The 27,552-nt window shown below is 46.3% G+C and overlaps 1 protein-coding gene across 3 annotated transcripts in view; it reads right to left on the bottom strand.

Annotated features, from left to right (window-relative positions):
* sema3c (sema domain, immunoglobulin domain (Ig), short basic domain, secreted, (semaphorin) 3C) overlaps positions 1 to 27,552 on the bottom strand; it is a 206,022-nt gene that overhangs the window by 55,359 nt on the left and 123,111 nt on the right. For all 3 annotated transcript variants that reach the window (XM_068004943.1, XM_068004942.1, XM_068004945.1), the window contains exon 3: positions 217 to 377. In XM_068004943.1, coding sequence (XP_067861044.1) covers positions 217 to 377 — 161 coding nt within the window. The remainder of the gene's footprint in view (positions 1 to 216; positions 378 to 27,552) is intronic.

The following is a 27,552-nucleotide window of genomic DNA, read 5'->3' as shown; positions in this document are numbered from 1 at the left end:
TGTAGCTACTTAAAACTGTGGGGAAACATGATAGGAAGCTCAACGTCACGTCCTGGGAGGCCAGTATGCTAGATATACTTAATAATTCTCAACTGGGTGGTCTGTGCAATATTTGGTAGCAACGGCATTACAACAAAGGGCAGATGGAAACCTTATAAAAACAGTATCACCAACAAGGCAATTCCACATCTGAAAAACCTCAGAGATTAAACTTACAGTAAGAGGATTCTGGCTGATGCTGTTTACGTTGAGAGACAAAATGTGATCTTTGCTGCCCACATACAAGCGATCTTGATCTTCATCCATTAGCAGGATTCTATAATCCAAAGGATTCAAGGATAGTCCATAAAACTGAGATGTATGAGTGGCCTTCAAATCTATAAAAGAGATATGTGTAATATTGTTACTAGTTAAATATAATTGCTTTGCTGGATTCTTTGTAATAAAGCATGATATGATGAAGTAAGATCAGGTAACTAAAAACAAGAGGCAGTTAGGTAGTAGGGGTTACAGACGAGCTCCCAATTCTACTCTCCATTATCAGGACTGTTGCTATACTTTCCAACTGCTTGTCCAACATCAAGCTTTGGATGAGTTGAAATTTCCTTCAGGTCAGTGTTAGCAAAAACTGATTCTCAGACCCCACCATCTCCTGTGTGCCTCTAGCTCCAACTCTATTATCCTTCCCTCTTAGGCTGCATCTGGCTGCACAACCTTGACATTCTTTTTAAGCAGTTTTTACCGCTCACCCAGTGTGTCGTCCAATTTGCACTTTTCCACCTTGAGAACATTGCCTGCTTCAAAAACTACCTCTTCCAATCCAATGCTTAAACTCTCATCCAGATCTTCATCAGCTCAAGGATGGACTTTTCAAAGGCTTTCCTTTCTGGCCTCAGAACCTTCACTGTTCACAAATTCACCTAATCCAGAAATCTGCAGCCCATGTCCACTACCACACAAAGTCCTGCACATTCATTACCCTCGCCCCTGAGGAGCTCCATTGGCTCTTTGTACACCAGTTAAATGATTTCAAGATCCTCGCCCATTTCTTCAGATCCCTTCACAAACTCACTCTATACTATCTGATCTTCTCCAGCCCTACATCTCTCCACTTCTCTAATTCAAAATCACTGCTTGTTCAGTGCACCTTTCACTCCACCATCAGTAGCTGATCAATCAGTCACTAAACTCTTGAAAATGTGGATTTCTTTACTTTGCTATCTTTCTGCTTTGCCTTCAAAAGCCTCCTAAAGGAGCATATCCCGGAAATTCGACAAGGATTCTCCTGACCTCCTCCCATAATTTCAGTGGAAGATTGGCAGAAGCCCTGGGGAAATGGTGTAAACAGCCTCTTACACTGTTTCCTTGGAGTTTCCACTGGTTTCCCGCCCCGCTTAAATTCAGGGCCCCTCTCTTCAACTCATCCCTACAAATTCATTCTATTTTTGCAAAATGTCCAGGCTTCTTCCTTGTGAGATGCTGTGGGACATTCCGTTACGAGGAATGCTATGTAAATATGAGCTGCTGTCATTACTATTTCCTCGGTTTACCCATGAAAGATTATTGTAACTTTAATATAATTGTTTCAGCAGCCAAACACATTCAGTATTATTATTGTGATTTTCATAGTAATTAGTTTGTTCATAAATCATTTTGAAAAGATAATGCATACTCTGCAAGAACTCTCTACAGTTCATTAGTAATGCACCAGTAGACACACTGTGGCCATTAATTATTTAGTTGCAGGGGCCAGGTGAGCCGCTGTTCTGCCCATGGGTTGCTCCTGCTCCACCTTCTCCTTCTCCCCCTTCTCCTCAATGTGGGTGGCAGATGTGGATGGATCCTCCTCAAGTGGTACCCCTCTCTGTTGTGCCATGTTGTCCAAGACACAACACACTACTCTAATGCGTCCCATTCTGTCTGATGCATATTGAAGCGCTCCCTCAGAACGATCAAGGCACCTGAAGCGCATCTTGAGCAGCCCTATAGCATGCTCACTTGTAGAGCGGATAGTGATGTGGTTGTCGGTGATGGGGCTCTTCAGAGGTGTCATGAGCGACATGTGCAGTGGGTATCCCTTGTCCCCGAGGAGCCAGCCCTTACGGGTGGGATGGAATGTTGGATTCCCAGAGGATGAAGGATGAAGGAATCTCTTGCGGTGATCACAAACAAGCTGAGTGTTGATGGAGTGATACCCCTTCCTGTTGATGAACAGTCCTGGCTCGTGTGGAGGTGCTCATATTGCTATATGGGTGCAATCGATTATACCCTGCACCCATGGGAAGCCAGCCACACTGTGGAATCCCACTGCCCTCTCCGTCTGGCTGAGGTTGTCCATGGGGACGTTGACGTCCTGCAAAGCCCTGCGAAACAAGCCGTCGGTGACCTGCCTTATGCACTTGTGTGCAGACGACTGAGAGACCCCGGCGATGTCCTCGGTAGCACCCTGGAATGATCCGGAGGCGAAGACGTTGAGGGCAGTGGTGACTTTGACAGCGACAGGTAAGGAGATGCTGCTCGGCCCAGCTGTGAGCAGCTCGGCATGAAGGAGGCTGCAAATGTCTGCGACTACCTGGCGACTGACTCTGAGCCTTCGTATGCACTGCTCCTCAGAGAGGTCCAGGAAGCTGAGCCCTGGTCTGTAGACCCTGTGTCGAGGGTAGTGCCTCCTACGATGTCACTCTCTCTGTTATTGCCCTCTGTGCTCTTGTGCAGGTGCCTGTGGTGCAGCACTGTGTTGTGGAGCTCCACGTGGCGGAGGTGGACGCCGTGCCTGGCGAGGCTGGTGATGTTGCTCATCCTCGGATGTAGTGGTGAATGCAGCCATGGCGCCCCCCCATCCTGACGGTGTGAGTTTGAGGGGGTCCACAATGTAGTTAAATATGTTAGAACAGCAGAGTTTTGGGTGAAAAGTGAGAATTTTGAGTGAAAACATGCAGGTCTTGCAGCCAAAACTTTGCCTGAAGTGACAGAGTGCCCCGCTGCAATAAATGACATTTTCTCCCCATCTATCAAATAGGCATTTGCATCTCCCACTGGCTGCTGGCTGAAACACGTCTGCTGCAACAGGGAGTGTTTCCCACAGCACGGGAAACACGCTGAGAATGCTTCAAAATCGCACCCCTGCCAAAATGTCGAGACAATCAAGTAGTTCAAGTACTTCAACTATCTGACAAACTATGCAAATTATCATCCCGCCGGCTTTAATTGCCAGTGGAACTTCCGCATTCGGGAGGTGGGCACGCACCAGACGCGTCACTGGGGAACCCGGAAGTCGGTGGGTTGGAGCCGGGCTCCAAACCCGCTCGGGATTTCAGTGATTTTCGGAGCCCCCCCGCCCCCATCGCACCTGCTCCTTCACCCGAAAATCGAGCCCTTTGTGTTTGAAGTTACAACTTGTGTCCCAGGAGTCTAGAAGATCAGAGTACAATGACTTACTAATATAATCAGCAACATCAACTTTATTAAGAGGTCACAGCACCTTTGAAATCATTATGGCGAAGACAAGTGGATGGTCTTATTGAGCTTCAGACAGAGTTCAGTAATTGATGTGATGTATGCTCAGTGCACTGTGATGTTTGTCACACAGATGCTGCACACTTTCTTCTGGTTCCATCAATTTGGAAAGCTATCCTAACTTGTGTATTATGCTGAGATTTGAGATTTGAATAATAAAGTAATAAATGATACTCAACTATGTTTCTTGGGTTATTTATTGCTTTTCTTTTAGGGTTACATCTAATTTTCAAACAACTGATTGCCAACAAGAGGTAGTGGACAGGTACAATGCATCATGAGTTGCTCCTAAATCTGAGATTCTGTTAGTTACTTTATCCATTTTGTCTATAATAGGAAGTTTTGCCTGTACCTGGGAGGTTTCTTTGCCATTTTTCTTATAGAAACTACAACTGTTAGTTTCTGTATTTTAAGACATATTGTGATTTAAACTCTTCTTGTGGATTTATTTTGTAAAGGAATGGCCAAAAAAAATTGATTTATAATCTTGGGTTTAACTCACGATGAAAGTTTGCACAGATTGTTTCAGACACCCATTTTAAGAATATAGTTTCAATTATTATCCACTTTTAATTCAAGACATCACCGATTCTTCTTTCCTTCCCCAAATTCTCTCCTGTGTAGATAACCTTTTGGGGCTTACAAATTTAGTGATTTTGGCTTTGCACTGGTGCTGAATTTGCGGAGCATAAATCGGGTGGCAAGGCCTGAGCTGACTCTGAAGCAAAGCGGAGTGAAACTGCCTCCTCCAGACGGTCTCACTCTGCATTGCTTCAGTGTCAGGTTGGGCCCTAACTCTGAATTCAGGTTACATTTACATTATAACTGAAGTGTCTATGCAAAATGAAACATTTCACAAAAACACTACAATGTGACTGCACCCATTAGATCTTTGATCATGTTATCAAAGGAGCTGGCTGAAAGAAATGACTGAACCTAACAGTGTGAATTAATGTCAGTATATGCATTCGTTAACTTAAAATGCTTCATCAATCCTATAGTTTCAATTGTGTGCAATATTCTGTCCCTCCTACTGTCAGGCTCTGAGATTTTCCAAGCTTGTTTCTGTCACTGATGTCATCAACATTAATTTAGTCAAAAATATTCAAACAAATCAACGAAAGTGTTTAAAAATAAGCATGTTTAGCATAAATCATTAGACAAGTAATTGATTTTGAAAAGAAACAACGATAGGGAGAGAGGAACAAAGAAGAACGTTTATCTATTATTTTTTGAGACGCTGTCCCGAAATCTGGCAGAAATGTATTCACATTCTCAGCAAGTAAGGCCAGTGCATTTACAATGTTCTTTCACAGACTTGATAGACTACATAAATCTCTAGCAGTATATAAATGTGGTCTTGTTGTCCCCATTCAGAATGTTCTTCCTGCTTTCTGAATAGAGCAGGGTGAAAACGTTGTTTGTCAGTCAGCAAGCAGTCCCAATCTTTACAGAATATGTTTACAACACAATGGGCCCGATTTTACCAGGGGTGCGGGTTGGCAGCGGGTGGTCGGGCGGGCTCGAGGAAAACGCGCCGGCCAAATTGAGTGCGTTGCGCACGCGATCGCGGGATGATTGATGTGATTAGCCGGCAGTTACGGGTTCCGCGCTTCTCAGCTGCGTGCCGGCGGCCTGCGCATGCGCATTGACGTCTGAGCGATGGTTGCGCTCTATTTAAAGGGGCAGTCCACCAAAGCCCCTCCAGCCACAAACTATACTCCATCAAGGATGGAGGAGCACAGGGGTAAGGCTGCTCCCCGTTTCACGGACCACGCCCTCCAGGTGCTGCTGGACGGGGTCCGCATGAGGAGGGAGACGCTGTTCCCCACGGATGGAAGGAGGTGCCCTGCCAGCGCCACCAAGAGGGCATGGGAGGAGGTGGCCGCGGAGGTCACAAGCAGGGGCAACACCACCCGGACTTGGATTCAGTGCCGCAAGAGATTCAATGACCTCACCAGGTCCGGAAAAGTGAGTACACTAACGCACTCTGCATCACTCCGTCTTCCACATCACCTCAAACACCTCACAACCCCATCTCCACTGACAGCACAGCGCTCCCGCACCAATCCTCACAGCCACCCAACTATCAGCCTCACAGTGCCTGCACGTCCCCACCGTCCCTGTCCCCACTCGACCACTACCACACACCCCAATGCCCATACAATGGGATGGCCATGTGGCACACGCATCCTCCCATCCATCTGGCACACGCTCAACCCACTCACACCAATGCTTGAAGCGTCTCACATTGTAATCATCACTCAATAACGTTTTTGTGTTTTGCCCTCACAGGAGAAGAGGGCCAGGAACGCACGCGATAGGGCACGCACCGGAGGGGGCCCGCCACACGAGATGGCCCTGACAGACGCCGAGGTCGAGGCGTTGGAGATCAGCCACACGCTGCATTGCCTGTCGATGGCGGATGGCGAGTCTGGTTCTGGCGAAACGGCCGGTAAGGGAAAGCTGGCACTCATCACTCATGATCGTGAATGATCGTAGCATCACATGGCATATGCCGCACCGCCACATTTGGTCACATGTCTGATATTTCCCTCTGTTCTCTTGCAGGGCCGTCTGCGATCGACGTTTCGGTTGAGGGCGATTCCTCAGAGGACATGCCCGTCTCTGAGGGTGCATCGTCACACATGAGCCTTGCATCCACCAGCGCAGATACACACACCTCGGTGGGTCCCCCCCCCTCAGCTAGTTGGGATTGCACATGGTGAGTCACCGCGCACACGTGAGCATGAGCAGACCCTGGTGGCAGGGTCAGCCGCGGAGGGTCCGCGTCGGTGGGAGCACTCTTCTCCAGGCTCTGCTCAGCCGGACCCAGATGCTGAACCCAGGGGGCCACCAGTCAAAAGGAGAGTCGTCGAGGGGCACCAGAATATTGCTGAGGTACTGGGAGAGGTGCCACGCGCATTGTCCACGATCGCACGGAGGATGGAGGAGTCCAACTCCTGCATGAGGGGAATGGTGGCACAGGTGCAGGAGGGTATCGCCGAGATAGTGTCACAGGGACGTGAAGGCATCTCTGAGATAGTGTCGCGGGTAGGTGTGGGAACGTCTGCGGTGGAGGACAGGCTAGCCTCCCTCGAGCGTCACGCACAGCTCACCAATGAGTCCATCCAGGCCCTCACAACGGCTGTTCGGATTCAGGGTGAACAACATTCTGCCGCCATCAACAGGTTGACAGATACATTGGAGGTGGCCTTGCAAGGTCTCACCCACGTCATCCAAACTGCCGTCCAGCAGGGTGGAAGGGGTGATGTGGGCCTTGGCCATGAGAGGGAAGATGGTGAACGGGGAAATGGAAGTGTGGACGCTACTCAAGGCGCCCCCACGTCTCACCCGTTGCCCCCCTCTCAACCAGTGCCCGCAATAGTCCATCCTCTCCAGGTGGCCGAGTCTGCCCCTGCACAGGTGCAGGAGGAGCAGTCTGTGGAGGTGCCCTCACAGGCACCGAAACCCAGGGGGCGTCGGCCCAAAGCATCTACCTGGTCAGGGCACGAACAGGAGCAACCTGCCACCACCTCTGCTGGAGCCACAGGGGTAGCACCACGTAGGGGGTCCCGGAAACGAAAGCCTAAAGTTCCGTGAGCACACAGGGATTGCACCAGGGTGTTTGTTGTTTTTTTTTAAAATTTTCTACTCTTTGAATGTCACCACAAAATAAACTCACTTTTTCTCACCAATGCTGCCACCTCTTGTCCATAATTCTGCGGCTTGTGCAATATGTCCCTTCCGTGCGCCTCATCATGACGACGACCACCCCGTCCCACCCATTTGGCATAATACAGTGGGTGCAGGTGTACAGGCATCACTCTTCTGTGGAGGGAGCCTGTATGGACCCTCGTCTGTGCACGTTATGACATGTGAACGCCTCACACAGTGTGATGTTAGGAGAACCGTTGGCATATGAGTGCCTCCCTGGCCTGACGAGCACGCAGGTGAGCCGGTGTTCGGCGCATGAGTCGTTTCTCCTCCTCTCCCTCTTCCTCCTCCTCCTCTTCCTCCTCCACCTCCTCCTCATTGTCGTCCTCAATGTGGGTGGCGGGTGTGCATGGGGCCTCCTCCAGCGGCACCCCTCTCTGTAGTGCCATGTTATGCAGGGCACAGCAGACAACTATAATTCGTCCCACTCTGAATGGCGTGTATTGGAGCGCTCCCCCGGAACGATCAAGGCACCTGAAGCGCATCTTGACCAGCCCTATAGCCTGCTCAATTGTAGACCTGGTAGCAATGTGGCTGTCATTATACCGACGCTGTGGCTCGGTAATGGGGTTCCTCAGAGGTGTCATAAGCCACGTGTGCAGGGGATATCCCTTGTCGCCGAGGAGCCAGCCGTTGCCGGTGTTGGGTGCGTGGAAGAGGGGCGGGACGGTGGACTCCCTGAGGAAGAAGGCATCGTGGCAGCTGCCAGGGTATCTGGCGCACACGTGTAGGAATCTCTGGCGGTGGTCACAAATGAGCTGGGCGTTCATGGAGTGATACCCTTTCCTGTTGATAAGCAGCCCTGGCTCATGTGGAGGTGCCCGTATTGCTATGTGGGTGCAATCGATTACACCCTGCACCCGTGGGAAGCCAGCCACAGCATGGAATCCAACCGCCCTCTCCGTCTGGCTGCGCTCATCCATGGCGAAGTTGATGTAGGTCGAGGCCCTGCGGAACAACCCATCGGTGACCTGCCTTATGCACTTGTGTGCAGACGACTGACAGACCCCGGTGATGTCCCCCGTGGCACCCTGGAAGGATCCGGAGGCGAAGAAGTTGAGGGCAGTGGTGACTTTGACGGCGACGGGTAAGAAGATGCTGCTTGGTCCATCCGGGAGCAGCTCGTCATTGAGGAGGCTGCAGATGTCGGCGACTACCTGGCAAGTGACTCTGAGCCTCCGTATGCACTGCTCCTCAGAGAGGTCCATGAAGCTGAGCCTCGCTCTGTACACCCTGTGCGGAGGGTAGTGCCTCCTGCGACGCATCTCTCTCTGCGGATGCCCTCCCTCCTGCTGTGCAGGTGGATGTGCCACAGCACCGTGTTGTGGGGATGCACGTCTCTGAGGCGGACGGCGTGGACTGCGAGGCTGCTGAGGCTGGTCATGCTGTTCGTCCTCCGAGGATGTCAACGCAGCACCCATCTGGCAGGTGTAGGTCTGCGGGGTTGTGCACGCTAGAAATGTGTGTCCTCGCACAGGGGTTGCAGTTCCACGCCGGTGAATCTTCTGGCTTGGAGGAGGGTGGTGGAGGGCAGGCGTTGCCCAATGTTACGGAGTGTCCTCCTGCGTTGGTGAAGGCTCTTCCCCCCCCCCCACCTGTGGAATGCACGTTGGCAGCTGCCACAGGCTGCTGGCTGCAACACGTCCGTTGAGAGTGTGAGTGTTTCCCCCAGTATGGGAAACAGTCTCATTTCACTGTAAAATCCGACACCTGTTAAATAAACAGCTCAATCAGGTCATTTAATGACCTGAAATACCTAGATAAATACACTCAAGTGGAACCCCGCTGGCTTTAATTGCCTGTGGGATTCCCACCAGCGGGGCCAATGCACGCACCCCCGCACGTCAGCGCGCAACCCGGAAGCGGGCGGGATCGAGGCGCGATCCGGTCCCGCTCCTCGAAACCGGGATTTCAGAGGCCCCCCCGCCGAGAACGCACCCGGAACCGGGTGCTAAAATCGGGCCCAATACCAGTGAAGTATAAAAGTGAAAAGTTAGAACAGACCCTTGTCAAAAATGGTTCAGGCCCAGTTCATCTAGAAATCTATTTCCTGAAACGTTTGCTGCAGCTAATTTGATTATGAAGGTGTGAAATTGCAGTTTACAGACTGTTCAAGCTCACAAGTTTCAATATCTAAACAAATAAGTCTGGATTTCGAACAGGCATCGACAAAATTTTAGGTCAGATTTATGTGGTGTATCTAGGATTTCACCAGGTTTCTCCGACTTTGCTAAGCGTGAAACCTGCTGGGACCCAGAACCCATCGATCACTCACAACTCGCTTGTCTCACTGGGTATGTTTGCTCAGTTCCCAGCTGGGGTGCTGGGTACAGTGGCAGACCGCATTAAAACATCCTCAGGAGAAGAGAACACAACACCATCTGTGCTTTGTCCAATGTATTCCAGCTTCATCCTAACTGACTATGAAACAAAAAAAGCTTCTTGGGCCAGAGAGTCCCATCCTCCCAGCCGAAGGAGGTTATTTGGCAAGCTGAACAGCAGAAAAATGTGAAAAAGCATGGGAGGTAACGAATAGCTACTTTAAACATGTCTAGAGTCATAGCAGAGAAACTGAGGCTGCTTAGCGCTTCCCATAAAAACACTTCAGTACTGATTTAACTCGGGGTGGGAATTGGGCGGCTAGAAGCCAAAATGGGCGGTAAACCCTCCTGACTTCGGTAGGGTGAGGCCTAGGAGATTTTAACACCCAGGCTTCATATGTTTGCCCTCAGTCAATTTGCCACCTGGAGCCGGCAGGAAGTGGTAGCTGGTCGGCTGGCGGGAGCGCAACTTCAGGCGGCAGAAGGTTCATAAGAAAAGTAAAGAAAAAGTTAAAAAGACTTACCTCCTTGGACCTCTTCTGGCCCAGGCTCCTTTTCCTGTTAGGTTTAACTGGTGGGAAAGTCACAACCGCTTCCCCGCTCAAGCCCATGGTTAAAATAACAGACAGGCCCCAAAGATGTCATCGGAGCCCGATCTGCATATTTAAAGAAGGACCCTGCTGGTTTCCAGTGGGTGTTATTCTCGCCTGCTCAGAAGAGCAGGTTAAAATTGAAGCTTGCTGGAAGACAGTAGAACGTCATCGGTTAAGTCCCCCAGGTGATTTTAACTGCCCGTGCACCCAGTTTCCGCCAGACGTGCAGGGTTAAAATCACTCCTTTTTTAGCTGTACAAGCAAGACTTAGCTTGACAACCCATCAGTGACACAGTCAGTTTCTCAACTGAAAATTATGATATCTTTATTTCACAAGGAAGTAGAGTATTCTATTTATTATGATCACTATGTTTTTGGGAGGTTTACATTTCCTTTGTGCATTTTGTGTCCTTTATATCCTGTAGGCATTGCGCAAGGTTTCCAGGCAGGAGCACGTGCAGTGACATGATCAGTGACACAATGATACCAACTGCCTTTGCTCCAACACTTTATTCCACTAAAGGAAAAAAAACTCACAAAGCCTGATTGTTCCAGGTGGTCTCCAACGTCCCCAACTGTCTCACCAATGCCCTTTTATAAGGGAAATTCAGTCTCCTGAAATGTCAGTTGAGGAAGGCCCATTCATTGTTGGATGAATTGCACATCTCGCTTGATTTGGCAGAATTAAAGGTTTAACCCGATCGAGCATCCTGCCAGAAATGTTAGACACCTTTTGAAATGGGGTTCTGGGACCTTCAGGCATGTGTTTCACAAACCAATCCTTTTGTTTATTTATACTGTAAGTCTGTGATGATTTTCCTACTGATTTGATTTAGCAGCAAGTCAAGTGCCAGTCTGCTTCCAGTGAAGAGTAAGTGGTTGTGTAGAGATGTTACACATGGTTCCCATTTCAATTATTGTCATATTTATGTTAAATCAATGAATTGACAGCTCGGCAACTGTGACAGGTGGCTGCAGGTTTAAGCTGCCCTGTCAACAGTCTGAAGTGGTTAATCTTCTATTTTAAACAGGCACAATACCCTGTAAATCACAGGCTTAAAAAACTAATACCCAGGGTAGAAAGAATTATCAATACAATTATTACAAGTTATCCTTGGTTAATAGAGTATTAACTGTTCATGTGATCACAGGAATCTCTCCAGCCAAATTGAATTTCCTCATCCGTATGTGAATTTTTTCCCAATGCTTTTCCGATCTATAAGGCATATCTGTCAGATACAATTGTCTTTTATCTTTTAATTTTATTGTATTATTTCAATACTGGTTTCTCCTGAAATTTTGCTAAAATCAAATTTACTTACTCCAACCTTTTTTTTTTAAGATTCTTGTCTTTTTCCACCCCCACCCTCCAGTGGAGGTTCCACTTAAATATATTAGACGTGGAGGTAGGAAGCCAGCTTATACCAGGCCTTTGCCAGTATATCTCTGTAACTGATCACTGGCAAGAACCGAAGGGCAGCATTGGGTTGACTTGTCCTCCATCTTTCCTTATTTTCTGTGGGACAGCTGAGATTGGGAAGTCACCACAGGGTTTCTGCCGCACATCCGGCAAAGCCACAGTGGTGGAGTGAGAGCAGCTCTGAGGAAATCCCTGGCCGATGTTTGCGTTTTGTTTTGATACTTTCAGTATCCTTCAGTCATGACATTCGATCCATCAATCTCACACCATGACACATCCATTTCCATTCCTTTACCTCCAGTGTTTTGTACAACTGTAAAATTATCCTCACAAAGTAGTCATCTATAAACTGAGAAGGCCTTTGACACTGCTAATTAGCACAGATGACCAACAACAAAATAATAAGCTGCAATGATAAACTATGGGTGTGTTTACAGTCCTTTAGTAAATGAAGCTGATACAGCCTGTGGAGCAGGTGTGAAGGACACATGTGGTGAAAAGAGGCTCGAGAAAAAAACATATTGGAAAAATAGGCTAAAGGTTGGGTGGAGCTGTTGAATTTTTCCTCCATGAAGTACTTGAGATTTCAGACTAAAGGCTACATTTTTTACAAACTGTGTTGATAGATGACTCCAGCTACCATTATATGCCAAACAGCTGCCTCAGTCACATCAGCCAAGAGCTTGTAACTGATTTCTTCAGAATATCTTGGTTTCAGCCAAACTGAGAGCAGCCAGTGATTACATAAACAGCTTTCAGACGTTAATATTTTAATGAAAAACATGCTCAGTTAGAGATTGCTCTGTAACATTTTTCAAATTTTCAGAGCAGAGCATTTAGTTTCATGTCTCTCAAAAATATGCCATCTGCAATGAATCACTGACTACCTGTCATTTCTGCAGAACATGCATGATGTAGTTTTGAAAAGGTGAGGTTGACATATAAAGACTTTATTCATTGTATTGATATTTCACAACCACTTTATAGATAACATTTATAATTTGGTTGCTTTATAAACAACAGTGTTTGTACTTTGCAATATTTTTCACTTTACACTGCTGGAATACATAAGAATCTGCAACCATGAACTTACAGTTGTTAACTCTCTATCAGTCGGTACCAAGCAGGCACTGAGAGTTGGCATTCCCACTTGTAGCCACTGTTAACTCAAAAAAAATGCCTGCAAAGCTATAATCTAACCTTGGAGTTTGTACGATGTTTATAAACTCAAACTTCACTCAGGTTATTACCTGAGCCCCTCAATTAGATCGTTACCTTGTAAATGCTCCCAAGTCTCCAACTATTTTCTGTTTAATTCTTTAGTCCATCTCATACCAAATATGTTAATCGATCCCATTAATGTGAAGCAAAAGTTCTCATTTGCAACTGTGTAAATCTGCTGTATAGTCTAGGATTTCACACGATTTATCTGCTATTATTATAATCCCATTTAAACAACCTTTAGTCGGCTCTGATCAAATGGTTAAAACTTTTCATATTTCTATGATGTTATGCTCATTTTGTTATTGCAACTCACATGTTTAAACGGTTTATTAAAAACTTTATTGCATTTTATATGATTCACACATGCATATTCAACGCCATTTGCTGATACAAGGAAAAGAGTGTCAGCTCAATCTAATACATTAGACAAACAGGTAAGAAAGGAGCAGCGCTTGGCTTACTCGTTTGATTCTTAGATAACTTCACTGCACGTCACATCAATCTTTTTATCTTACTTTTCAAGAATGTCTGCAGCAGGACGCTGTGGATCTTGGTACCGAGGTACAGGAGGTGAATTTTTCTGACGCAGACCTCCAAGCCCTCCTCAAGGAAATTGAATTAAAGAACTCGTATCAGCTGGAGGGAGATAGCACCGGTAGTGAGTGCCAACTCTCTCACCCCCAGAACTGCCGACGAGAGCCACAAAATGTTCAACAACTTTCAAAGAGCCGGCACAGGCACAATGGGCCGAATGGTCTCCTTCTGCGCTGCATCATTCTATGATTCTAACTTCACAGGGCTGGCAGGGTAACATACCAAACTCTCGTCCTTTAATTCCTTGCCCACCCTGGGCACCAGTACACTCATCATCCTCTTAAAGCAACATTTCTACAACTAACCCTTTACAATGCGCTTTGGTTAAGGGGGGCTCTAACTCAGGATCTTTCACTGTGTTACCCATTTCACCTAACACCACTAAACACCCTTCTTCCACTTTCACAGGCTGATATCCCCACATCTCTTACTTAAGCTTTCCCATGCCACTTGGCACACATTCCTCAATTGCTGGCCGCCTTCTCATGCACTCAATCTTCTTGCAGGAGAAAATGACACAATATTCGCCAGAGGCAGACCACCAGAAGGTTCATCCTGATCTTTAAATGCCCTACAAGAATGCCATGGAGCTCATGGTGAGGCATTCTGCTCTTACTGTCGGAGATGGCCAGGTTAGCAGCATATTGCCAGTGCCAGGTTAGTAACTGAACACCTACACTATTGCCCTGGCATCCCTTTGAAGCACCACACAGACATAATCTTCCACTCTCTTCTCTGACTCCTTAATCACAAAGGAGGTTAACCCATTCTCAGGTTCTACCCTCCTTTCTTGCAGACCCACCATAGCAACAGGGGACACTGGAGAAGTAAGATGATGAGAATGAGGAGGAGGAGGCAGTTCTCCTTTGTGGCAACATTATGGAAGCTTTGTCTTTGTTGCAGGAACCAATGGAGCGTATGGCGGTTTCATTGTTATCTGCAGCAAATCCTCAACTAAGAAGTGGCCAGGGACTACTTAGTGCCTCCACCTCCACGTAAACATGGACTGCAGCTCTGGTGGCAACAAGGGAGAGAATAGAGAGCAGCCTGCTTCCGGACCATGGCAGCCTCAATGCATGCTGTTGTCTCACAGAGCTTTCTTGATCTGCTAGCTGTCATTAGACCAGCCATCCCGCTGATCAGTAGGGCCACAGATCCACTGCCCAGTGGAATGGTGATGGCTGGAGTCTTCCTGCTTGACACTGCTGTCTGTCAGGATGGCAGCACGTGGCAGGTCTCTGGCCTTCCCCCTCAGAGGACCATGCCAATGGAATTTGGGAAGAGATACCAGGCTGCTCAGGGGCATGCTCCAGAGATGTAGCCAGCAACGAATCCTTGCCAGGAGCATGTCACCATGAGACGAGGGTCACCTCAGTCCCATGACCTTTCTGTGGAGAATAAGCAGTCAAACACCTCCCCCAATCCTGACCCTCAGATTGCTCCTTGGAGAAGCACTAGTACTGAGATACAAGATTAAATGTAAGATTTAGAACAGAGGACAGGAGAAACTTCTTTACACAGAATTGTAAGGCTATGGAATTCACATCCAGGGTCAGTGGTTGAGGCAGAATTTATGTTGATATTCAAGATTAGATTGGATAGGTGGATGAAAGAAAAGGGGTTGAAAGGATATGGGAACAGGCTGGGCAAATGGGGTTAGAACTATTTTCTTGCATAGATGGTAAATGCCAACATGGACTGGTTGGGCCAAATGGCCTGTTTCCATGTTGTAATTTCTATGTATGTATAGTCTATGGGGGTGAGGGTAATATCTGGTAGAATTTCATCCTCCTTACATGCCACCTAACACTTCTTTGCTCCATCCTGTGCTGCTCCTCCTCCTCCTCCTCTGTGATAATGCTATATAAGGGTATGCCCATAGGGAATGCCAGACCTGCTCCTGAGAAGATCTCACTGTGGCTAGGGGGTGGGTTAGGTCAATAATCTGACAGTTGAATGACCCTGTCAGAAGCAAGTGCAGGTGTCTCCAGGCAGAATGGCAAAAAGATCGTGAAAAGAATATTTCTCAATAACAGAAATCACTAATCAAACTCTTCAGGCTCAGAAACTCCTCAATTCTGCCTGTTTCAGCTGAACCTGGCAGCTGCTGCTGCTTATAAATCACAGTCTAAGTTACCCTTAGTGCATTAGGAATGTAAAAGCAGAAAACTTGGGCGTTGCTGGGTTACTGGGCCAAATTTCGACAGAAGCAAATGAGGTCAATTGGGACTTAGGGGACAGATCGGGGGAGATTCAAAAAGTGCGAGGGAACTAGGAAAAATGTTGCAGTGATGGAAATCAGGAGAAAACAGCTTCGGCTCGATTTTTCTGCCTGAAAAATTTCCTTTGCCGTTTATGCACCATTAATGTGCTGAAAATGGCAAGGAGATTTGCCTCCATTATCTAGATAGCAGAGTCAGGCTGCAATTTGTTTATTTGTCCTTCAATAACCATCTTCTTGGGGAGTTTTCCAGGCACAATTATGGGAGAGAAAGAGAACATGGAAATGGACAGCAGGTTGGTCAGCGATTGAAAGGGAAAGAAAGGTGAACTTTTCAGTTCATCCACCAGTTGTGATGAAGAGTTCCACTCTCAGCATTAGTCCATCTTCCTCAAATGCTGACTGACCTGTCGCACATTTCCATCATTTCTGTTTTTATCTCAGATTTCCAGTATTTACCGTTCTTTTCTTTTTTAATTACAATTGTTGAAACATTTGTGATGACAACTCAACCACATGGCTACTCTGGAACAATCCAATCTGCACAATGGGGGTAACTTTAACCCTCCAGGACGGGCAACGGGGGGGGAGGGGGGGAGGCGGGGGGAGGGGAGAGTGGGTGGGGCATTAAAAATTTGAAAATGGGAAACCCGATCCCAACCCACCTCCAACGCGCCCACTCTTGGTTTTAACGGAGGCGGGTTGGGGGCAGGGGACTAACCTGTTCTACAGAGGCGGGTCCAGAATTTAAATATTTTAATGAGGCTGAGCACCTCACATTTTAGCTCTCTAAGATTTAATGCTGGCCAGCTGGCTTTCCCAGGCCTTGGGTAACCCGGCACCTGGAGGGAGGTGAGAATGGCTGGACGGAACAGGTAAGTGCATTTGCAGCACTGCTTGTGGCCCAGGAGGAGCAGGAGTGCTTCCCCTCGGCCCAACCAAGCTTACCTGCTTCCCTCCCTGCAATCTGACCTCCGCAATCGCCCTCTCCCGCGATCGCCCTCCCTCCCCCATGTCCCTCCTGCGATCTTCAATTTACCCCCCACCCCCATAATCTCCACCCTGTGATAGCTCCTTCCCTCTGCTCCACTCTCCAGCTGCGGCCTGGTACCTCGGGCCTACCTGCCCGACAGTCAGCCAGCCTTTCAATCTGGCTGGCTGCAGCCAGGAAACAAATTCAAAAAAATTTAAATCAGGTCCTGTTGTTAAATTCGGCAGGACCTCAAGGAAACCCATGTTTCCGGGTTTCCCGGCCACTAAACCTCCCCGGCTCCCTCCCAGCCTCCCCGTAAATACCGAAGCCAATTTTTGCCTTTTAAAAATTAACGGGGGACGTGTGATTGGTAAATGATAACATCACCATCTAATGATGAGGCCGCTGCGACACACCTTTGTTTAGGAAGCTGAGAATGTTTCTTAAAAGAACACTTTGCCCAGGTGACAGTACTCCTTTAAGAGTTTAAGATGCTTCAATCTCTGTTGCAGGTCTGGCAACTTTTCATGAAGTTAGATGACTCCTTTGTACTTCTGCTCTTACACTAACTGTAAGCACAGGCATTGCCAGGTCTTCATTGAGGTTTGGCAATGCATTAAGGATGACTTTGAGGACAATGTCGAGTTTTTGAATAAGGTTCACTATAGTAAACAAAAAGCTTTTGAAAGAAGAAGTAAAGAATTCCAGAGATGAAAAGAAAAGCTACAAATGCTGGAAATCTGAAATAAAAGCAGAAAATAACAGAACTACAGAGCAGCTCCATCACTACTTGAAAGATAAAGATATGTTAGTGTTGTCAGAGGGATTTTCATCAGGGCCCAGTTCTCACAAAGGGTCACACTCCGGAAGTGGTAACTTATCTTTCTCTTTCAGATGTTGATGGACCTGATGTGCAGTTCCAGCACTGTCTGTTTGCATTTACAGAATTGCAAATGGTGGTTGTATAATATGCTGATTCTTTCCAGATATTTTTACTGATTAAGGAAATTTCAATTAGAATGTCATATCTACACTGATATAGTAACTTAATCAGATGGATGAATGAGGAGACAAATCTTCCAACAAAAAAGGTGCCTCATATGTACCAGATCTCTCAACTGAAAGCAAAAGATCTGTAGAACAGACCTTAGCCTGGTACCACTTGCACAAGTTGAAATCACCTTTTTGACTCAATTGAAAAAAAGACAAATGAAAAGTGGAGATACAAAAATGCTGAGACATAAAATAATTTCAGAAATTGTTTAAATATTTTTCGGTGTACGAGTTGAATTCTTTGCATTTGCTGCTCCTCTGTGTGCCGCCTGCTCTGCATTGGTTATGATGCAGGATTCCAGGTGTCTTACAGCTGGAGATCCATCGAGTTATGAGGCATATCAGCCAAGTGGCATTTGAGGCCGGCTTACTATTCTCCGCAGCAAGACTGTCTGATGCCTCAGGAGAGATGTTGCTAGCAATATCAGTGGGTTGGGTGGCCAAGGGTGTCTGGCAGAAGATGAACTGAATCAGCAGGCTGTTCAATGAGCCAATATATTCAGCCAAATGCTCCCAGCCAATTTTGATAGTTGAATGCATATGTTTCATGGAGCAAGGAAATTCAGAGCAACAGCACATAATTCTCTTCCAATGACATCGGTTGGGAGTTCCCTGTTCCTGCAATTTGAAAATAACACTGTAATAACCTCACTGTTCTGTTGTAAGATTAAATGCCTTTTCTTTCAGACATTTTCTCTCCTTTCCCTTTCCTGGTGGGACCATAAAGGAGATCTACTCATGGAGGCAGAGGGGCTGGCTGAGGTACTAACTGAATACTTTACCAAGGAAGAAGATGCTGCCAGTAAAGGACGATATGGTTGAGATACTGGATGGGCTAAAAATTGATAAAGAAGAGGTACTAGAAAGGCTGGCTGTACTTAAAGTAGATAAGTCACCCAGTCCAAATGGGATGCATTCTAAATTGCTGAGGGAAGTAAGGGTGGAAATTGCAGAGGTACTGGCCATTATCTTCCAAACATCCATAGATATGGGGATGGTGCCAGAGGATTAGAGAATTGTAAATGTTACACCCTTGTTCAAAAAAGGGTGTAAGGATAAACCCAGCAACTAAAGGCCAGTCAGTTTAACCTCAGTGGTGGGGAAGCTTTTAGAAAAGATAATCCAGGACAGAATACCAGTCATTTGGATGAGTGTGGATTGATTAGGGAAAGCCAGCACGGATTTGTTAAAGGCAAATTGTGTTTAACTAACCTGATAGAGTTTTTTGATGAGGTAACAGAGAGGGTAGACGAGGGCAATGCAGTTGATGTGGTGTATCTGGACTTTCAAACGGTGCTTGATAAAGTGCTGCATGGTAGGCTTATCATCAAGATTGTGGCCCATGGAATAAAGGGGGCAGTAGCAACATGGATACAGAATTGGCTAATGGACAGGAAATAGAGAGTAGTGATGAATGGTTGTTTTTTGGACTGGAGGGAGGTGTACAGTGGTGTTCTCCAGGGGTTGGTGCTGGGACCACTGCTTTTCTTGATATCTATTAATGACTTGGACTTGGGTGTACAGGGCACAATTTCAAAATTTGCAGATGACACAAAACTTGGAAGGGTAGTGAACAGTGAGGAGAATTGTGATAGACTTCAAGAGGATATAGACAGGCTGGTGGCATGGTCGGACACGTGGCAGATGAAATTTAACGCAGAAAAATGCGAAATGATACATTTCGGTAGGAAGAACAAGGAGAGGCAATATAAACTAGAGGGCACAACTCTAAAAGGGGTACAGGAACAGAAAGATCTGGGGGGTATAAGTGCACAAATCGTTGAAGGTGGCAGGACAGGTTGAGAAAGCGGTTAAAAAAGCATACGGGATCCTGGGCTTTATAAATAGAGGCATAGAGTACAAAAGTATGGAAGTCATGACGAACCTTTATAAAACACTGATTCGGCCACAACTGGAGAATTGTGTCCAGTTTTGGGCATCGCACTTTAGGAAAGATGTGAAGGCCTTAGAGAGAGTGCAGAAGAGATTTACTAGAATGATTCCAGGGATGAGGGACTTTAGTTACATGGATAGACTGGAGATGCTTGGAACAGAGATGGTTGCGAGGAGATTTGATGGAGGCATTCAAAATCATGAAGGGTCTAAACAGAGTAGACAGAGAGAAACTGTTTCCATTGGCAGAAGGGTCAAGGACCAGAGGACATAAATTTAAGGTGATTGGCAAAAGAACCAAAGGTGATATGAGAAAAAACTGTTTTACACAGCGAGCAGTTAGGATCTGGAATGCACTGCCAAAGGGGGTGGTGGAGGCAGATTCAATCATGGCCTTCAAAAGGGAACTGGATAAGTACTTGAAAGGAAAAAAATTGCAGGGCTACGGGGATAGGGCGGGGGAGTGGGGCTGGCTGGATTGCTCTTGCATAGAGCCGGCGTGGACTCGATGGGCCGAATGGCCTCTTTCTGTGCTGTAACCTTTCTATGATTCTATGGTCTACGCACACCATTCACCATCTGCAGCTGAGAGGTCAGACAGGTGATCTGTCACTTTGAATCCAGCCACTAAGAGATGTAAAAGAGTGACCTGAGTTAAGTCTTCCTCCAACTTTCTGCCTTCATCCTTGTAATTTTTGATTTTGATGAAAAAGTTTAGGGCTCGATTTTAGGGTCGGGTTTCCTGCGGGTTTCCAGCGGGGGGGCCCCGAAAATCCCGATATGCGGTCACGTGACCGGATCGCGCCGCGATCCCGACCACTTCCGGGTTCCCCGATGACGTGCGGGGCTGCGTGCGTGGCCCCCGCTGGTGGGAATCCCGCAGGCAATTAAAGCCAGCGGGGTTCCACTTGAGAGTACTTACCTTGTTTGTTGAGGTCAGTTAATGAGCTGAATCAGCTGTCAAAAGAGGAAGTGTGGGAAACAGTCTCTCTCCAACCAGGCGTGTTGCAGCCAGCAGCCTGTGGCAGCTGCCAAGGTGCACTCCACGGGGGAGAGCCCTCACCCATGCAGGAGGCCACCGCGTCACATAGGGCAACCCCTGCCCCCCACCACCCCCCGCCAAGCCAGAGGACAGACCGACACGAAACCACAGCCCCAGTCCGAGGAACCACCCACCTACCCTGCACAACCCCTCAGACCAACACCTGCCAGATGGGTGGTGCGTGGACACCATCAGAGGACGAACAGCATGACCAGCCCCAGCACCCTCGCAGTCCACGCAGTCCGCCGCAGAGACGTGGAGCCCCCCAACACGGTGTTGTTGCACGCCCACCTGCACAGCAGGAGGGAGGGCTACCGCAGAGAGAGACGCATCGCAGAGGGCACTACCCTCGCCACATGGTCCAGAGACCGAGGCGAAGCTCCCCGGACCTCTCCGAGCAGCAGTGCACACGGAGGCGCAGATTCGCTCGACATGTAGTCGTGGAGATCTGCAGGCTCTTTCATGCTGAGCTGCTCCTGGCTGGCCCCAGCACCAACTGCTTACCTGTCGCTGCCAAAGTCACCACTGCCCTCCACAACTTCTCCTCCGCATCCTTCCAGGGTGCAGCCGGCTACACCGCCGATGTCTCTCAGTGGTCTGCGCGGAACAGCCCTGCAAATACACCTGCACCTACTCTGCAGTAACACGATGGGTGGCATCAGTGGTGGGTCCTCATAGTGATACCCAGGAGCGGGCATTATTGGACACAACAGACAGGATTCGCGGAGACATGGCAGTGGTGGTGCCAATATAATGTGTGCTGTTTGTTGCTCTGAAATTCAATATAGGTAACACCCATGGCAAACCCTCCGACACCCTTGTGCACCCCCTTCATGCTCACGATACATTTGCCTTACGCTGCCGACTGCACATATGTGATGCATGCCCTGTGGCTGCAGCACAGGTGGTGGCAGGTTGAGTGAGGCTGGCCGTGAGGGAGATGCACGAGAGGGTGAGTATGGGATAGAGCCATGAGATTGTATGAGGATTGGGTCGCGTGTTAGTGGCAGGATGAGTACTGGCGAGGTGAGTAGGTGGAGGTAAGATGAGGATGGGGTTTGAGTGGGTATGAGGGGTGATGTGACAGAGTAGTGTTGGCGGTGCCGAAGGAGATGTGGGGTTGGGGCAGTGTTGTGGCAGATGGAGTGTAGGGGAAAGACTTCGTGTTCTCACTGTGGCTGACCTACAGAGGTCATTGCAGCGCCTCCTGCACTGTATGCAGGTGGGCGATATGTTGGTTGCGCAGGTGACCCCCTCTGCCACCTCGAGCCAGGCCTTCTTGGTGGCAGAGGCTGGCCGCTTCCTCCCGCCCGCCGGGTGGAAGATCTCTGTCTTTGCCCTCCTCCTCACCCCATCTGATGATACCTGGGGTGAGGCATCATTAAACTGGGAGCAGCCTTCCCCCTGGGCTGCTCCATGCTGTAATTTGTTCCATTGGTTGCAGCATCTGTCAGTGGAGGACTGCCCCTTTAACTAGAGAGCCTCCAGCTGACAGATCGTACTGCGCATGCGCAGCCCGCCTGACGCGCAGACCAGCAGCGTGGACCCCGGAGGAGCAGGTAATTGATTCCTATTAGTGTGTTGCCTGCTACGATCGCGCGGGCAACCCACTAATTTCACCGAGCGTGTTGACCACGCTCCCGAAACCCAACCCGCCGGAAACCCGCAGGCCTGGCAACATCGAGCCGTTAGTGTTTTCTGTCCGTTCTCTGCAATTTTCACCATTTGCTGAAGCATATCCTCTTGGCTCAATAATGGCTTTTTGCTGCTTTAAAACTTCATCCATCAGCAGAGCTGCCTTTGCATCTCCAAAGTCATTTTTATGTTGCCAGGAGGATGGCACTCAAGTGAAAGATGTGCGACCTACAAGACCTGTTCTCCCCGTTTTGCCTTTGCATTGTGTCATGGATTCTCAATGGGATCATCGGAGGATCAGTGTGTTGTTCTGGCTCCAATAACACCTCTCAAAATCTACAAAATTGTCGGCCTCAACACTGCCAGTTCACCTCTTTTATATTTGGGCATTGGAATGGCGGGAGTGCTATGCGGGTGCTTGAAGCAATGTAAAACCACCAAAAAACATAGCAGGTGAATTTCCTCTGGGCTTCCCTTGCTCTGTCATCATAACTTCAGTGGAAGTTTGGCAGGAACCCCATTTGCGCATAAACGGGCTTTCTACTGAAGTTACGCTGGCGGCATGAGAGAAGCCACAAGGAAATTCAACCCATTGATTCCCCACTTGTTTTCTACTCTCCATTTTCCAGAGCTTACCTCAGGCAGAAACATCCATAGAGTTGTTTACAAAGGTAAGCTTGCTCTTCCTTGGGCTATTAACGTCACACTCTTGCTGCCCTACTACTTGGAAACCAAAATCTAGTATCACTGGATTTCCACTGTACTGAAAGTGGAATGGCATAGTACCTTTGGAAATTAAAGAACCATAAAATCTGGCTAAGAGAGCAGTAGCTTCTGCTAACATGGCCTATGTCAGTAAGAGCTCTTCTCCCTCCTGAAACAAAATAAAGGTCTCCAAACACTTTCTCATGAAGATTTCCTTTGAAATATCATCAGTATATAGAAGAACGTAATGCGACTATGTGATTAACTGCTTCCGTATTTATGGAAATGGTGGGAATTTATTTACAACCAATGTGTGTGAATGATATTAGCTATTTTCACAACGTGAATTGAAGGATTTATTAGATACATTTTATAACCTAACAACCATCTCGGAGTTAATGGTGACTTCAAATTTTCAACCAAAACAACATTCTTCTTTAAAAGATATAAACAGCAAATCTATTGGCCCATGTGCATGCTTTGCCTGAGCACCTAATGTATACATTCCCATGCAAGCCGTAACACCCTTGAAGGTTTCACGCTTGAAGGGAATAAAAAAAGTCATGTCAGGAGATCAGAGAGTGAGTCGATGATCTTTACCGTTTGTAATGTGGGTATGCTGTCCCTACTCCTAGAAAGAGCCAGAAGGAGGGAAGATAATACTGTCATCACAACAGGAGCCAAAGCTGGATAAGATGGAACCAAGATTGGCCAAAGGCCATTTCACAGCCCCTACTGGTTCCATCGGGGACATTTGGGACGCTGAGTGGTGATATTAGCAGCGCTAAAAAATCTAGTGACACAAAATCAGTACTATAGGAGCTCATAGCCACATTAGCTCAAATTACCCATTAGGCATACTCACGATACTTTGACATTTAGAACTGCAAAATTCAGAACAAGACCGTTGAGAAAACAAAACAATCCATTATTAACTAGTTCAATAATTCACCATTTTTGGGTATTAGCAGTCAGACATTAAAGCCATTATGGGAATTCTAATTGCAGTTATCTAACACGTTGTACATTGTGTGGAATGTTAGATTCTCGCATAGCCCTTAGTGCACAAATGTGCATTTGCTTTCTCTTCCAGCAATATGATGCCAGAAGCTTTCGGGCCAAAGTATGTAAACAGCAGCACTGTTTAAGGGTCATGTCACTGGCAAAAGTCAATATTCAGCTGTCTCCGTAACAGCTGCCAAGGAGAAGACATGAAACTCCATCTGTCACGGGTGTCACACAGAATGACAGCCATCTGCTCCAGTCTCCATAAGGCATCCTTGTGCCATTTTACAGCTTCACAACATAGATATTGGAGTATCTTTAGAGGACATAATTAAAGATTGCAATATAGGAGGTGTTACAAATAAATAGCATTTATCAGAACATTTTCATTAAAACTGCAATATCTCAGATCACAGCTATCACCTCGTCAATGTTAGCTGTGTTTCATTAAAAAATCAATTGATGATATATCGGCTGATTCAGAACAATGGCCATCAATTAACTGAAAGCAGCAAATAACTAAAATACTTTCAAAATGGTAGTGATGAAAGAACCACTGTAGTTCATACATAGGAAAATAAAAGATCTTATTCTGAAATAATGGAGGAGTTTGAACCTGCAGTGCTCCTACAATTTTGGACTCTGTTTGGCTTTAATTTAATTCTTACGTACTGCTGTCTTAATCCCTGCCTTTTTCACTTTCTTAAATCCCTTAGATCATCATTCATTTAAATTGAGCTGCTGTGACATTACAATAATGTGTCCATGGCTAACATTAAGCTCCCACACTCAGCAGCAGCGGTTCTTATACTTCTGTCCACTTTATGATTGACAGCATTAAATGTCCTAATGGTCCCAACAGTAAAATAGGCAGCTTTGGGAGCAAAAATAGAGGGAGTATCGTATCACATGAGCTACTGTCTGTGTACCACCCCTGCTCTGGAAAAAGTAGAAAGTGAATTGAAGTGACACACCTGCTTGTGTTTCAAGCAGAGCTCTGGAAACAGCGGAGGGAAATTTCCTTCCACTGCCATGTCTTAATGACATTGTAAACACAGTGGGAGAATCTCCTTTGATCGCCATATCATTGTGACAGCCTGACGAGCATTCATGTCACTTAGAAAATAAAATGTAATAATTAACACACTGAGCTGCATTGTTCTTTTGGAATACTTAATGATTTTGCTAAAAAAAAAGCAGATGTGGAAAACCATCTCACTGTAGGGGGGGGTGAAGTTCGACTTGGGCGGGGACGCAAAACAGGCGTTATCGTATCGGTCACCTGTTATACATCCCATCCGATATTCAGCTCCATTGACTTCAAAGGAACTAACTATTGCGTGGGGCATATAAACTGGTGCCCAATGCGATATCGCCCGCTTTGCGTCCCCGCCCAAGTTGAATTTCACCTCCACCATGTTTTCCATGTAGCTAACGCAGAGCAACCAGAGGAAATTTCCCTCAATGTCAGAGAAAACACAGGCAGGTTGGAACAGTTTAGAAAATATCATTTTACATATAGACTGTGTTTCAAAACATTAACGTGGATAAATAACTTGGCAATCATATAGTGTAATCTGTACCTTATAATGTTTTACTGCCTCATAACACACAACAGTTACGCTGAAAAAAGCTGTTAACTGACAAAAACACAGATTTAAATGCAGCATACCAGAATTTAGTACTGCTAAAATAGCTGACATTATTTAAAGTCTTCTTACGCATTTTAAGTGCGTCCTTTAGGACATAATAGCAATTGTGGAAGCTTAACACATTTCCCAATTTGCGATAAAGAATTATATAGGATTCATTGAAGAAAGCTTTGAATAGGTCACACTGTTAGATGTCTAAGCAATGGTTAGGAGCCAAAGCAGTCTACAAGGAACCAGGGAAGAGAAAAGATAGTTTCACAAAGTATTTGTCTTATCTGATTCTAGAATTAAACATAAAAACATTAAATCACTGCTCATTTGTAATCACAGACACTGTTTTAAAGCACAATTCTTACATCTGTTCTCAGTCAGTGATCAGGTAATGTATGCAGTTACCATTTGGCAAGGATATAAAACTGATTTAGGAGCTGGCAATAGCTACATTCTATATCACCTCTGCCACATTAACCAAGATCTTGCTTTTAGGACTTGTGGAGGTTTACTCGCCGCTAGCCTTTCCCAAACTAAATCATTACTTTAACAAGTAATTAGTTTTTCTCTTAAAACAGTGTCACTGATTATGTTGTCTATGACTTTGACATTTAAATCTGCTAAATCTCCAGGTTAAATACCATATCAGCAAATGACATGAATGTTTGTCAGGCTGGCATCTGCAGTGTGATGTGTGCAGAAAATTTGGGAGAATACTGTCAGTCCCACTGATAAGTACGCTGATTTGTGAGATGTAGAAAAAAATCCAAATCCAACCATAGCATTTCTGCACAGGATCACAAACGTGACAATGCAAGAAGCACTTTGTGAATTCGTAATCTGGGGCTTTCATTCTGACAATTATGCTCGTAAGGATTATAATGGAGATTGCAAGTAATGATTTCAATTAAATGAATAATGACAGCAACAACTTGCATTTATATAGTGCCTTTAACATTGGAAAAATGTTGCAAGGCATTTCAGAGAGAAGTAATCAGACAAAAAATGGACGGTAAGCCAACGAAGGAGATATTAGGAGGGGTGACCAAAAGCTTGATCAAGAAGACGGGTTTTAAAGGAGGAGAGGGAGGTGAAGAAGCAGAGGGGTTTAGGGATGGAATTCCAGAGTATAGGGCCTAGATGGCTGACAGTATTTCTACAAATGGTGGGGTGAAGGGAGGGGGTTCAACAAGAGGCCAGAGTCACCGGAACATAGAGTTCGGGGAAGGGGTGGTTTGTAGGGCTGGATACGGTTACAGAGGTAGGGAGCGACAAGGCCATGAAGAGGATGAAATTTTACATTGAAGGCATTGCAAACATTCCTTTAAAATGGAAACATTTCTAATTAAGTTGAATATTTAGAAGATGACACAAAATGCCAATATGCATTAAGTGGATTAATAAGATTGTGACTATTACAGTAACTATTACAGAATTATGCCTTTGAGGATTAAAGTCTGGTAATAACTATGTGTGGTCTTATTGTATAAATGCTTAGTGCGTTCATATAACATGCCTTTGTTGATTATTTTAACAGAAGCGTTAAAATAACTGGCTTAATGCCTCAGTTAAAATAAGGCAGAGGGGTTTTACAAGAACACATTAAGCATTTGTATGATAATATTGCACAATGTAATTACCAGGGCCAAGATTGTAAATTGCACCAAATTACAATATATAAACAGTGCAAAATTTGTAAGTTTGTTCAGACTAATTCAAACAAAGGTCCTGTACATTTCAATAATTCTGCTCTACATTATTCCGTACGAGAAATTCACAAAGCATTGGCTTTACAGATGCCATGTGATTGAAAGCATGCGTGTGTGGAAAGGGGGAGAGAAATGTAATACTCAGAGTTAAATAAATATTGAAATAATTAAACAAAACAAACAGAAGTCTTTCACTTTTTTCTCACTTTTCCCTGTTATTCTTTCCTTATTCCAGAAGCACCAGCTGGTGTCCTTTTATACAAATTCGCCCTCTCCTCCATGAAACAA

This window comes from Heptranchias perlo, chromosome 24 (genome assembly GCF_035084215.1).
Source record: "Heptranchias perlo isolate sHepPer1 chromosome 24, sHepPer1.hap1, whole genome shotgun sequence".
NCBI lineage: Eukaryota > Metazoa > Chordata > Chondrichthyes > Hexanchiformes > Hexanchidae > Heptranchias > Heptranchias perlo.
The sequence above is the reverse complement of the archived record's forward strand: the minus strand, read 5'-3'. Positions and strand labels throughout refer to the sequence as shown.